This window comes from Tachysurus vachellii, chromosome 11, assembly GCF_030014155.1.
Source record: "Tachysurus vachellii isolate PV-2020 chromosome 11, HZAU_Pvac_v1, whole genome shotgun sequence".
Classification (NCBI taxonomy): Eukaryota; Metazoa; Chordata; class Actinopteri; order Siluriformes; family Bagridae; genus Tachysurus; species Tachysurus vachellii.
The window spans coordinates 11,010,919-11,025,729 of record NC_083470.1 but is presented as its reverse complement, the minus strand read 5'-3'; the positions used below and the strand labels follow the sequence as shown (position 1 = coordinate 11,025,729).

General features: G+C 39.3%; 1 protein-coding gene across 1 annotated transcript; it reads left to right on the top strand.

Annotated features, from left to right (window-relative positions):
* The first annotated feature begins 226 nt into the window (after nucleotides 1-226).
* Nucleotides 227-13,812, top strand: si:ch211-167b20.8 (protein phosphatase 1 regulatory subunit 3A). The gene is made up of 4 exons (XM_060881701.1): nucleotides 227-1,360; nucleotides 3,948-3,988; nucleotides 4,177-4,265; nucleotides 10,765-13,812. Exons 1-4 carry the CDS (start codon nucleotides 510-512, stop codon nucleotides 12,073-12,075), a joined length of 2,292 nt encoding a protein of 763 aa, XP_060737684.1. The 5' UTR covers nucleotides 227-509; the 3' UTR covers nucleotides 12,076-13,812.
* Nucleotides 13,813-14,811: the final 999 nt, after the last annotated feature.

The following is a 14,811-nucleotide window of genomic DNA, read 5'->3' as shown; positions in this document are numbered from 1 at the left end:
GTGATGCCTGGATGATCCTTCATTTTATATATACTGTATATATGGACGGTGGCACAAGCACCTGGACTTTGACACAAGCACCACCACTACATTATATTTACTGCCCTGATTAACATTTAGCTCTTAACCTTTTTGTCGTTAGCTCTTAACGTTGTTGGTGGGGCAGGTAAATGGGCCAGGGGGCGTGTAGGCTACACTGTGGCCTGAGCAGGGGGTGGGGGTGGAGGGGTGTTAAGACTACGCTACCAGAAATACTTAATCTGTGATCTGTGTTTTGACCCCTGAAAAACGATGGACACGCCACTTCCTTCTAAATTTAGCCACATTCTCGTCGGCGCTCGGTGAGCAACCAAAGCGCCGTCCTCATGTAGTTTATGTGACCAGAATAAGCCGCTGGTCCCTCGAGATTGGCTGAAGCTCCGCTGCGCTCCATTGCTGCTATGCGCTTCTGCACGTTCTGAGGGCTCGCGACAGAACGCCGTCATCATCCGGGCAAGAAAACACGAGCTATGGCGCAGGGGAACCATTTCCTAAACATCCCTAAACAGGAGGGTCTTTTCACGACCATTAAGAACGGTCGAACCGGGGAGACCCGCGATGATTCCCCCGTCGAAGATGAGGATGATGAAGAAACCGAGGAAGTCGTGCGATTCATACCGCGGTGCTCTCCTGTACCGAGAAAGCGCGGCCCATCGATTGCAGACGAGACAGCGGAGTACATGCGGATTCGCCTCACACTTCCACAGAGGAGAGTGTCGTTCGCCGACGCTTCTGGACGCGAGCTGGTCGACGTGCGAGAGTTCGCTGCCTTCGACTCCGACGACGAAGAGGACAACTCTAACTGGGAGGAAGAAGAGGCGAAGTGTCGCAGAACTTACCTCGAGCCCGTGTACCTACTGTGGCCTGAGTTCCAGGCTCGTGTGGGAAGCGACCTGACGCTCGCGGTTAGCGCTAATAAAGTGGAAGTGGAGAAAGTGACAGTAGCGCCGGAGGATCCGCTCTCTTTTGACGCGCTCATATGCGTCCTGAACGTTTCTTTTCAGAAATGTGTCTACGTTCGGTCCACCATGGACGGCTGGATCACTCATTCCGACTCAGCCGCCGAGTACGTGCAAGGTTCCCACGACGGTGATACCGACAAGTTTTCATGCAGGCTGTCCTTCGCAGAGCCTTATCTGTTTACCGGAGCGCGCATCGACTTTGTCGTGCGTTATAACACGCCTGATGGAGAGTTCTGGGCAAATAATTCAGGCAGGAACTATTCAGTATCCCTTGTCGTATCCTATGAAGAAGAGACAGCTCCAGTTAATAAGGTAGACGACAGAGAAATGAAAGGCATACTGAAGCCTCCAAGATACAGGTAAATACCCTGCAATGCGTGCATTATAAATAGCACACAAGAGTAATTGCTTTGCAGTGCTTATGTTTGGGCTGCAAAAATACCCAATATTAAAAACCTTAGGCAGAATTTAGCCAATTTTTGCTTCTGCTGTGTATGTTAACTGTTCAGGAGCTTAAGCTCCCATGCACTCCCCAGTCATGTTAACAGGAACGTATTCACCTTATTCAGGCAGGCAATGCTTTTCAAAATCTTTCAATGATTAAATTCAGTGAGCCTGTGTCCACTGTAACCTCCTGTTCTTTGCACCCTGAAATAGTCTTCTGCTGTTCCATTCCATTCACATCAAGGTTTGGCATGTGATGCTTCTCTTCACCAACACTGGAAAGACCATTTTTTCACTTGGAACAAGTCTAGGTGTTCTCCTTGGTATAGAATTACCACTCGCTGGATGTTTTTTGTTTGTTTCATAGTTTTTTGCTCCATGCCGTGTAAACTCGGGAGACTGTAAAGATCATTAGATTAGATTAGATTAGATTCAACTTTATTGTCATTACACATGTACAAGTACAGTACAAGGCAACAGTTTATGCAGTTTAGGTCTAACCAGAGTGCAATAGCAGCAAGTGCAGGATATCCAGTGTTTACATGAGTTAAATAAATTAAATTAAATGGTAATATAGGAGTACGAGCTCATGCCACAGTAAAAACCTCATGCCACACTTCCCCCTCATAATGATGTTAAATGTCCACATTAACCAAAGCCCTTGACCTGTATCTGCATGCTTTCTTGCATTGTACTGCTGCCACATGATTGAGTAGGCCCTAAAATAATGTTGCCTTAAATGGCATCAATGTGTAATTTTAGGTTAAGATGTAATTCATTATAACATCAGATGTCATTTAGGCAACGTAAAAAAATGCTGTTTTCAGACAGTTTACCAGCAATTTTGTTAAGTAGCATATTTGCAATGACAAATGCATCTTGACATAACCAAGTACATGGAACGTAAGGCTGCTGCAAGACAACAGACTTCCAGGATTCTGCAATTGTCCCAAATATTGATATATAGATAGCACATACCCCAGGTTTGCTGATTAAATTTCCAGAACTCCAAAGTTAAATGCCTTACCACATCCCTGAGTATAACTACATAGTTTGAACATGTTTTAATAAAGACTTTAAACTTTAGCTCTGAATATATTTGATTCATAGTTACTGATACTTCTTCGATCACATTAAAGCTATGCTATAGCTTATTATTGCCACCCCTCCCCCTTGTTTTATTTTGGAACACTTCCTGACAGCAGCAATCTACACACACACACACACACACACACACACTTAAGAATAGCAGCTATCCTAGAGGGCATGAGAGATATGAATATAGGACAAGGGAGGTTTCATTTTCAGGGTTGGTACTTGCCAACCTTCCACTTGACCTTTCCCCAGAGGCTGCTGGGTAGAAATACAGAAGACTTCAAATGAACAGAGGGTGCACACTAAATGTTTTAAACCTGCAACCTTTCTAATCTCTTGTCATTGGGAAAAATACATTCTTACAAGTCACAAAGTTGAGCAGTATTAAGAAGCTTGCTGTTCCAAACTCCAGCTAAGTGCAACATTTTCCCAAATGTCAAGTGAAGCTGCTGAAAAAAACTAAAGGTCATCGTCTTATTCTCAGAGGAGCAAGTATCATACCAGAACAGCTGTCACTAAATGAAAAACAAGTGTACTGTTTCTGCTGGGTTATTGCTGCATCTGTTTGCACCTGAACATAAACGCTATTTACAAACAACACTGTAACCTGCATGATTTGTAGACCACCAAACACAATTCATAGAATGTATGGGAGGGTAGAAGCAGCTCAGTGGTTAAGACCTTGGCCTTCTGATCAGAAGGTCATGAGTTCAAATGAGTCATGAGTTCCACCTTCATAAAGCTGGGGCCTTGAGCAAGGCCTTTAACTCTTAACTGCTCGTATGTATAAATCTAAGTTACTCTGGATAAGGGTGTCTGCCAAATGCCGTGAATGTAAATATAGTGCAAGTGATATTTCTGAAACCCCTTTAGTGTAATATGACAGGTTTGAAGGATGGTTTAATGATGTGCACTTTGGCTAGTTTTAACAATCAAATATCCGTAACCGGTACTGACAGGATATTAGGTTAGTCACAAGGAAAATGGTGTGGAGTTATCAATTAGCATTTTTAAGAATGTTGCACATATGTTTGTATGTGATGGGTTCTGATGGCCACAAGGCACTCATTGGATAATTAACTTATAACTCATAGATAAAAGGGTGAAATCTGACAGTCAGTAGAGATAGTTCAAAGGGATATTTACTCAGAAGAGAGCTGAACCATATATACATAGGATCCTAAAGCACAGTTTTTTTCTGTTTCTTCTCTAAAGCACTCATTTAAACTGATGTCTGCCACACAACATGCTAAGAATGACAGTTTTGTGTTATTTGCTGTTAACATCGATAACTGCAAACAGAATTATACGTTGTAGCACAAACCTCTAAACCTCTGCTTTTTCGCAATTTATTATACTTTACAAACGTAATTTGAGAAATATAGTTCTCTTCTGATTCCATTCCAGAGAACAGGATGACTTTGACTTCTATCCGGACACAGATGATGGTATGGAATTGTTTTTTTAAAAAAAAAAAAGAGTTTTGGCTATATGAAGAATATGAAAATGTAGTAAAAGATTTATCTTAAAAACTGTAGATTAGCATTAATATAAATAAAGCATTTTTACCATGTTGGATAGTTCATTTCATCATCTTTTGAACCATCAATTTTGGTCTCATATTATTTCATTTTAGGGAATGAGTACAATACAGAGAGAGGTGCAGCTGCTGAGGTTCCCTCACCGGTGTGTCCGCTGGTAATTGAGCCGGAGATTGACATTGAGGTCAGTAGTGTGTTTCCTACCATGTTTACCACTGTTAACACAAAATGGTGATTTAAATAACCACTTAATCTGAATGCTACACAGTTTGCCTGTTGGGTTTTATTATGCATAGTCAAGTCAAGTCAAGAAGCTTTTATTGTCATTTCAAACTTATATAGCTGTTGCAGTACACAGTGAAATGAGACAAAGTCTCTTTCCAGGACCATGGTGCTACATATAACAAAGACAGAGCTAAGGACTTAGTAAGTTAGTCCTAGCCACATAAAGTGCATCAGTGCAACCTGGTGCAAACAGAGCACAAAGACAAAAAAGACAGTGCAGACAAAAAACACATGACAATACACAAAAGACAATAAACAAAAACAGCGCAGACCGGTGTAAATACTGTATATTCAGACAGTATTACGTGTGCAGAAATACTGGAATGAACATGGTATTATAGCAGCAGTTACCTGAGATATTTTAAAGGATTGTGCGAAACAGCAATCGACTGAAATGTGAGACAGCATGTGCAAAGAGCAAAAACAGTGTGCAAAACAGCATGTAAACAGTTTGCTGGATGTATATTGGAAGAGTGTGTATATGATGTAGGTCTGTGCAGTCCATACAGTTGATGTGCATGTGTGTGCGTTTTGCTCAGTACAGTTCAGTTCAGTTGTTAAGGAGTCTGATGGCTTGTGAAACGAAACTCTTACAAAGTCTGGTCATGAGGGCCCGAAAGCTTTGGTACCTTTTTCCAGATGGCAGTAGGTTGAAGAGTGAGTGTGAGGGGTCATCCACAATGCTGTTGGCTTTGCGGATGCAGTGTGTGGTGTAAATGTCCATGAGGGAAGAGAGACTCCAATGATCTTCTCAGCTGTCCTCACTATCCGCTGCAGGGTCTTGCTTTCAATGGTCCCTCTGTAGAACGTAGTCAATATGGGGGGAGGGAGATGTGTCTTTGTCAGCCTTTGTAAGAAGTAGAGATGCTGCTTGGTTTTCTTGGTGATGGAGCTGGTGTTGAGTGACCAGGTGAAGTTCTCTGCTAGATGAACACCAAGAAATTTGGTGCTTACGGCAATCTCTACAAACGATCCGTCTATGTTCAGCAGAGAGTGGTCAATCTGTAGTCAAAAAACATCTCTTTGGTTTTATAAACATTCAGAGACAGGTTGTTGGCTCTACATCTGGCAGTTAACTGTTGTACTTTCTCTCTATATGCTGACTCGTCGTTCTTGCTGATGAGACCCACCATCGGCGAACTTGATAATATGGTTCTATCTGTGCATTGCCGCACAGTCGTGAGTCAGCATCCGGACTGACTGAGGTCTCCCAGTCAGAAAGTCCAGGATCCAGTTGCAGAGGGAGGTGTTCAGTCCCAGCAGGCTTAGCTTTCCAATCAGGTGCTGAGGGATGATTGTATTGAATGCTGAACTAAAGGCTATGAACAGCATTCGTACGTATTCGTCTTTATTGTCTAGGTGGGTGAGGGCTAAAAGTGGCTATGGCATCATCCCGGGAGTGTTTTGGACGATACGCGAACTGTAGGGGATCCAGTGAGGGTGGTAGCTGGGTCTTGATGTGCCTCATGACGAGCTTCTCGAAGCACTTCATAACAATGGGTGTGAGTGCGACGGGATGATAGTCATTGAGGCAGAACACTGTAGACTTCTTTGGGACGGGGATGATGGTGAATGTCTTAAGGCACGTAGGAACAACAGCGCTGCTCAGGAAATTATGAAGATGTCAGTGAAGACATAGCTGACCTGCGCATTCCCTAAGCACCCTGCCAGGAATGTTGTCTGGTCCAGCAGCCTTCCGTGGGTTAACTGTGCATAGAGTTCTCCTCGTGTCGGCCATGTATAGACATATTCCTTGCCATTACGTTGTTTTGCACCTCAAACCGAGCGTAGAAGTCATTCAGCGCATCTGGGAGGGAGGCATCACTATCACAGGCAGGTGAAGCTGTCTTGTAGTTCGTGATCGCCTGTATACTCTGCCACATTCGCCGGGTGTCTCCACTGTCCTGGAAGTGGCTGTTGATTGTCTGGGCATGTGCACGATTTGCCTCTATGAGGGCTCGGGACAGTTTGGCACTTGCTGTTCTTAGGGCCGCCCTGTCCCCTGTTCTGAAGGCTAGGTCTCTTCTGGTTAGAGCGTGTGGTGATGGTCTTGGAGACGGTCACGTCATCAGTGCACTTGCCGATGTAGCTGGTCAATGATGCCGTGTACTCCTCCAAGCTGATGGAGTCACCGTTGGTTGCAGCCTCCCTGAAGATGTTCCAGTCAGTGCACCCAAAGCAGTCCTGAAGAGCAGAGGTAGCTCCTGCTGGCCAGGTTTTTACCTGCTTCAGGACCGGTTTAGAGCGTCTGACGAGTGGTCTGTATGCTAGAATTAGCATAACAGAGATGTGGTCTGAGTAGCCGATGTCTTCATACACGTTATAGTTACTATCCATAAATTATGTAGTTTTTATAAATAATACCCTGTGCATACTTTACAAATTCGAAATGTAAAAAATTGTCATACATCAAATATTACATCTTACAAAACATGCCAAAATACCAAAAGGTATATTGTAATAGCTGTTTCAGCAAATTTCTTCAACATATTTAGAGCTCATCAATGATAGTGTACATGTTTGTGAACCATTTACAATTTTCTGTATTTTTACATAAATATGACCAGAAATGTAATCAGATATTCATCTAAGTGCTAAAATTAGATCAAGGAACCCAATTGAAGAAATCCTGCAAAAACATTAAAGCTGTTGCATTTATTTATTGAGAAAACTTATTCTAAATGAAATATCTTACATAAACTTAACATGAACATAAACTTGAACTAAAACTAACAAACAAAAACTAAAGTCCAATCTCCAAAGCAGATCATTACATTAATAATGTAACATAACATGCATGAAGTGGGCAAAAATACGCGAGACCCATAGTCTCAAGTTCCCATCATACTTGCCGAGCACTCAGTGTTTTCTCAAATTTTCCAACATTTCTCGTATTATCAGATCATTTCATAACACAACGCAAAGCAGGAAAATGCAGTGGATGGGAACACAGTTCATCTGAGAATAAACATTGTACACAAATATCTTCTTCTAGTCAGCCAGGGCTTTCTTTTGGAACTTCAGGAGATTTCCATGTGCTTGTTTGCTTATTGTGAAAGTTGACAACTTGGTGAAAAACACCTTCTGGGACGAAAATTCTAGTGTTAACTTATTACTGTCCTCATTAATAAACATGTGGTCTGTTGTTTCTCAGTATATAGTGCGGTGGTTAATGTGATCCCATAATTTCTTCATAATTTCTAAATAATCTCATGCAAATTGTTGAACATTGAAAATCTTTTGTATTTCATGGTAGAATGGTAAGCGGTTTGTTCTGCTATATGGGTGCAATTCTGCTGTTTGTTCTCCAAAGTTGAGTTGGATGAGAAACATGATCTTCAACAAGCATTTACAGAGACTTGTTCTCATCTTTGACATTTAGTTACAGAGCCATGTGCTAACTGCAGCATGCTGTTCATAACGGCAGGTGACCTGTAAATACCCTGTAAACTATGGAAACACTACTGACTAGTTAATGTCCTCTTCTGATGTTACATTATTGTAGCAGGAACTGAAGCAAACAGCAGGCATTGCTGCGGAAGCTGCGATGAAGAAAAAGCTAAGATTGTTGTAGTGCAGTGACATTTTTTAAAAAAAAAAAAAGTGTGCAAAGAACCATGAGGAACACAGCTTAATGCAAAAGCTGACAAATGTCGACAAAGCTGTGTGTATAAGTGTGTGTTGCCTACAGCCTAAATCTAAGAGAGATGATATTCTTTGCAATGTGTATTTACTCTTGTATTTGTACATGGTGACACAGTTGCTCTTGGTGCACACCGTGGGATATGTAGTAGGCATATTGAGTGCACAGTCTGTGCAGCCTGCCAATGGTACAAGTCTTTTGATGCACAGGCCATGGAGACTGACAAATGACTGCTTCATTCTGTTTGAATTGCTAAACAGACAGAGATTTTTCCTAATTTTTAACTCTGATGGCTAGTTCTTGGAGGGTAATCTGTCCTGCCACTAGGAAACTTTGTCTATAGCCTTGACACTCTGTTGGCACTTATTCTTCCTTCTTCTAACAACTGCAAATGGGGATAAAATGCAAGCCAGGTTTGTGCCACCATGATGGCTGGAACTGAAAAACAATTGAATACCTGAGAAAAATCAACATTTTACAGTAAGTGAGTATAAATTCTGGATTTGCCCTCTGCAGTTGAAACATTGCTGCTAGATACCATCTGATAAGTGTTGCAATCGGGTAGCTATAGTTTACAGGTTCACCATTGACCACTGCCAAACACAGGGATCTATCACATCTGGTTTTAGAGACCCAAGCCTATTGGCCATCCTGTAGAAGGACTGCTGCCAATAATATAAAAAATGGTCAGGGCAGAGAGCCTGCTTATTTACAAGTAGTCATTTGTTTTAAACTGTTTAATTTCATGAAGTTTGATTCTTGTGCGATGCAAGCCTATTGGCCTGATGGTAGAATTTCAACTATACATACCCTGCCTATATGTAGATTATCTACAGTACAGCTAGCTGTGTTATTAACAGCAGCATCTCTAGTAGTAAAACTAGTAATACTCCATCTCAGAACATTTTACTGTTTGCAAACAGACAAACAACTTAGTGTGTAATGTGGCTAAGGGTACAGACGGATACTTTGAGCCATCATGTGTTGGTGCATGGCTGGCAAACTCTACTGTTGTATGCTTATAGTCCTGGAGGTCTCTTAGTGGAACTTTAAGTTTGTACTTACAATATGATTGTTATGGATGTGGTTTTAATGTAAGTCAGTTTAAGGATAAAGCCATATGACATGGCCATCTGTCTCACTGCCTAAATGTCAGTGTTTCAATTATACTGAGTTTTAAGTTCAGTCTGTTAATAAATGTGTGAACAATTCAGTGCTTTGAGGCAAAGGGTTTTTTTTTTTTGTTTTTTGCCACATTTTGGAAAACAGTTTGTAGTGTGGCAAATGTGGTAAAACTTTAATTGTAGACGCCAGACGTATTACTAAAACTGTTTATGCATGAAAAGTTATTTTAATGCTCATTGTCAGCATGCAGCCTTCTAACTGCATTGTACAGTAAGGTGACATGCTGTAAGTTAACGCTCATCCATGCACACTTCGTATATGGGCAAAAGTTTACATTTTTGTGCCATACATGTAATTTTTTGGTGCATTTGAATATTGATTATTATTTGAATAATGGCTACAATTCAAATAGTAAACTGGACTGAAATGCCCATCTCTAATAAGGACCATTATTTGCCAATTTCTAAGCCTGCACAGATATAAGATGCTCATAGAAATAATCTTCTAGTACTACCTTTGAATTTCAGTGTAAAGATTGGGATCATTGTTAGAGATGGGATTGAGCTTGGATTTTTTTTTTCTTTTTTTATGCCAGTTGACAAACTGTGGACTGTAAATCTACCTAGGTCCATATACCCACCACTTTTATTGTGGAGCTACATATCTTCCCATACTATACCTTTCTTGGCTTATTGGATCCAGTCATGTTTATTTTATTCAGTAATGTTTAATAGTAATTATGTTTTGCTCTTTCATCTGGACAGCTCATTGAAGCTTCAGCAAGAATTTAGGTAATGGGCACGCTGCACGCTAACCCCTCATCTTGCTAATGTTATCATTTCCTCCATGGCACGTGGAAAACAAGAACATTTTTATATGTTTTTTTTGTCTTTGTGAAAGAGATAACTTCAAAGGAGAATTTTTTTTTGTTTATAACATTTGTATTATTGCTTCATTGCATTCCTCTTCACCATCAACAGCACTGCATGCTTTATTGTGTTATATGAGTTCAATAGACATTGTATATCTGTGCATTTTAATAAACATTGCTAATAGCTTACAAAGAAGATTAGATTAAGAAAAAACAAAAAAGTATGAGATACCAAAAACCTTTTTTCTCTCTTTTTCAGTTTTTTAGTTCACATTGAATGTAGTGGTATACAGTATGGTATACTCTATAAGTCCTATATGGATTTTCTTGCTGTAATCAAATAATAAAAAAAAGATGACCATGTGGTCTTTAATAAAAAATTCTTTTATCTCTAAGTATAAGCTAAGTGTTATTTCTGTCACTAATATTTCTAACTATAGTTGCTAATAGGCTATAATGCTAATATATACTTATACATGATATAAATACCAATACAAATATAATAGTAGATACATAGCTAATACCAAATAAATATCTAGACTGAGAAAACAACAGCATGGAAAATATAATGATAGTGATACTAATATCTTTGGTGTGAATGACCCATGGACAAGGTATTACAGGTACGTATATTGGTCAGTGATGTTTTCCATGTCTTAAAAGTCCCATTCCATTCTTTCACCCAATAAGTTTTAGTATAATAGTATGACACAGAGCATTGTTTTCAGTCTCGTTTAACATTTGTCGTCTTGGTTGCAGGTTCCTGAAGCTCTGATTGCTCCGTCTAAATCCAGAGAAGACCATACATTAGCAGAATCACTTCCTCTGAGTGCTGACAGAAAAGATGAACATCCTCTACAGGATTTAACTGAAAATCCACTACATTCAGACCATCTAGAAAAAGGTCAAGGCACAGAATTACTGATATCCACTGAGAACGTTATTTCCATGCAGAATGAAGCCCTAGATAATGCCTCAACTTTAAACTGTGATGTGCATTCTGACAAGCTTAACCAGCCCTTTTGCCCAAATCAAGAAAACCCCCAATCAGGCACTGCAGTCCAAGCAACTTTTGACTTAGACATAACTTTACCAGGCATATTTCCAAGCATCCAAGATATGGGGGAAGAATTAAAAGACCACAAGCAGAACAATGTAATACAGTCTGGAGAATGGAGAGAAGCACAACTTCAAGACCAGACCAGTGAAGTAGTGGAAGTTGGCAACACTGAATCTTTAAAACAAGAGTCTCGAGAATCAACTCAGCAGTGTTCCTTAAATGATTTGATCACTGCCAGTGTGAGTAAAGGCAAAGGAGATTTTATTCATAGCACAGGTCATGATATCCTGCTTGAGGAATCACATGAGCCATTACTGGAGAATCCTGAAATGCAGATGATGAAACATGACACTATCATCAGAAGGGAAACCAGTGGAAAGGAACAAGCTGATCTAAGCGTAAGGGAAGTTCCAGACATGAATGCATCTTGTTTGTGGCAACCATTTGAACCAACCAACCTGGGGCAAAAGAGAGAAGAACATGTGATCCAAAATTCTCCCAACTCTCAAAGAACACCTGACCCAGAGGTAGCAAAATATCAAGACCAGGGGACAGAGCCTGAACTGAAGGAGGTGCATGAAGTCTTTTCTGTAAATGTAGACACTCCATATGGCCCTGAGAACACAGCAACTAAAGAGGAAAGCCAAGTGTTAACATCTCTTTCCAGTGCCACAGCTACGTCCCAAAGTTTGACCACCACTGAAGATTCAGTGTCATCGGAGGGTGGGGACGGTGAGACTTCCATGACACAAGAGGAATCTTTATCTAATGAAAAGTTTGAATTGTACTCTGATGACCCTGCCTCATTTCAGAAACAAGAAGGATTAGAAAGCCAGCCTGCACTACCCTGTAAGACCTTAGAGGCTTCTTCTGCAGAGGTTGACGTGACTTTACGCACTCTGATTCCATCCTTTGCCTTTCTAAGTGCTACTGTCTGCTTGATAGTTGGGTTCTATGAACCTAGCATCTTCCTTATCATGGCACTTTTCCTAGTTTCCCTCTGTTTTTAATTGTTTGTTTTAACACCTTCTCAAGTGCCTTTTTTCAGAACTTGAAAAATACTTCAAGTACAACTAGTCTCTTATTAGTGTTTGTGGTGTCTACATAGCATAGTTATATATATTAAGCAACCATTATTTATTCAGAGTTATTTTTGTATGCACTGCCTATGATTTGTGTAATATCACTGTGATTAGTACTAATACATAATCTGCTAGATAAGGTCAGCATAGTACGCAGTGTTTTCCATTAAATAGGATGATTTGGGATAAAGTCCTTCTCCAGCAGTGCAGTCAAGGTCTATATATTGCACTGAAATTAAATAGTTAATTATGTAGAATTGTAAATAGCAAAAAAATCCACTTAACAAACTTGAGTCATTAGTACTCTGTATGCCTATTATAGCAAATAACTCCTAACCGCTCCATGTCTGAGCTAATTAGGTGGCATTGTGGGATGTTCTCCCATTTTCCATGAAATACACTTTAATAAAAGTCCCTCATAGTTTCTTCTTAAAGCTGTTCTACAGGAAAACCTCTCTGAAGGCAAAACCTTTATAAGGTTCTCCCAGAAGGACAAACTGGATATGCTTCAATGGTATAACCTTATCTCATAGTGCAATTGCTTGGTATAATGTTTATGGCTAGTTCTTGGAGGGCAATCTGTCCTGCCACTAGGAAACTTTGTCTGTAGACTTGGTACTCAGTTAGCGCCTATTTTTTTGTCCTGTGACATTTGAAGCCTAATGGAATTTACAAAGAACTGACCATGTGTGATCATTGTTTCTGCTTGTTGTATGTTTTTAGCCGTCTTCAGCATAGAATCCTGGCCATGTAAGAAAGACTTGAACAGAAAGTAATATAAGGAAAAGAAAGTAATATAATATTAAAGAAAGTAATATAATGTTAAAGTAAGTTATATATTGTTCAATGTTCTAGACAGACTTTTAATGAAAATTAACCGGCAGTGGCTTAAATATGTATGTAAGTACATTCAGGTACAAGGTAATCGCCCTATCTGCTTTCTTCAATGTAGCATCAAAGATACAGAAAGTGGTGTTAGGTTCAGGCTTTACTTACAGTGTTTACACACAAGGAGCATATTTATGACAGAGAGGAAAGGGAAGCATTGACCCCTATTTGACTAATGATGTCATAATGAATGAATGAATATCAGCAGTGATTGGCTAATGTGGTAGCTGTAAAATGATGAGTGCACAATGCCATAAAAATAAAATGTTGTTGACTTTTTAAAAGGAAACAATCACCTGAATCATCATTAATGAAAGGATGTATTTTTTTAACATATCTACATTTACATTTGGAATGCATTCGACCAGTGTACGCATTAATTATGTAACTATATGTGTAGCTATATGATTATAATGAATACAATGAAGGACTCTATATCAGCCAATTACTGTTAATATCCAAAAATGAGAATTGGTAGGGAATTGGTAATAGCAATACAGCAAGGACATTTATTAGTTGATGAATAAAAACATGAATTAAAGATGCTACTTACACTTCATGTTCACTGTAGCTGCAATTTTTATGTAGCAAGGATTTGTTTGAACTTTGATCACTAGCACTACTGTACTACTTAGTAGGTGATGAGATTTTTAAAATTGTTGCCATAAATTATATGAAATGCATGAATTTGACTGCACTGTTAAATTGCAGATTGTTTATGACTCTGTAAGCTACAACAGCACTCACAAATAAACACTGGCCGATAACTAAGCCTTATTTTTTTGCTTATCACTTTTTTTGCTATTTTTAATTTTTTGCTTATCACATACATAATGATGTTACTGTTTGGGAGGAATTAGAGAACAAATGACAACAGAACCTGCCAAAGAAGATGAACCTGTACTGGGAAGAGTAAAGGATGCACTGTAGGTTCGCCTTCAAAACTTGTTGGACGTGTACAACAGGCTTCCAATGATTCAGACACCAGCTGTACAAATATTTCTTGCTGCATGGCTTATAAAAGTGACTAATTCTGGAGAGAATCTTTTGGGCGGAAACCAACTACAGCACAAGAGGAGTCATAATTCAGCTACTTTGGCCATGAATTAAGTGTGGCACATGAAGAGAAAAACCATTAATGGTAGCAGCACATAGCCACAGGCTTGGTGGTCAACCATATAGATAAATAGATGATAGATGATTCTGTACTGAATTGATTTGTAATATTTTATGAAAAATAATATAAGATACATTCCACAAGGCTGAAGAGATGAGATGATGTCCAGCTTCGCTTCCTTCCTACAATTATAGACATCAGTTTGAGTTCCCATGCTTGTCATTTGTAGATAATCTATTTTACTGATAACTGTAAGTGGTAGACATTTATCTTTATTATTATTATTATTATTATTTATTTATTTATTTATTTATTTATTTTATTTTTACAAATATCTTAAACAGTATTTCTTCATGTTTTGTTAGCTTTACAGATGCAAGTTTTTTTATAGGTTCTTCAAAGTAACAACAACTGCAAAATAATTACATGCAAACACACTGTTATTGCTAGTACGCAATTTTTTGTTAGCTTGAAGTTTCTGGTTAGGACTTTTTTTTATTTGAGAGAATATGGACATTAGGACAATTTTCTAGCCTTTAAATTACAAAACCTTTTACAAGTTACATTTCACCATGCACCTACAAATTAGCATTTCCCAGTGGGTTTTATTTGTGTTTTTTTCCGTTAGTGGTTCTACGATTTTGCTATTTAGAATTGTT

Coding starts and splice junctions, on each gene's coding strand:
- si:ch211-167b20.8 (XM_060881701.1), top strand. CDS start 510: ATGGCGCAGGGGAACCATTTCCTAAACATCCCTAAACAGGAGGGTCTT. Junction 1,361..3,947: donor CTGAAGCCTCCAAGATACAG/GTAAATACCCTG, acceptor ATTCCATTCCAG/AGAACAGGATGACTTTGACT. Junction 3,989..4,176: donor CTATCCGGACACAGATGATG/GTATGGAATTGT, acceptor ATTTCATTTTAG/GGAATGAGTACAATACAGAG.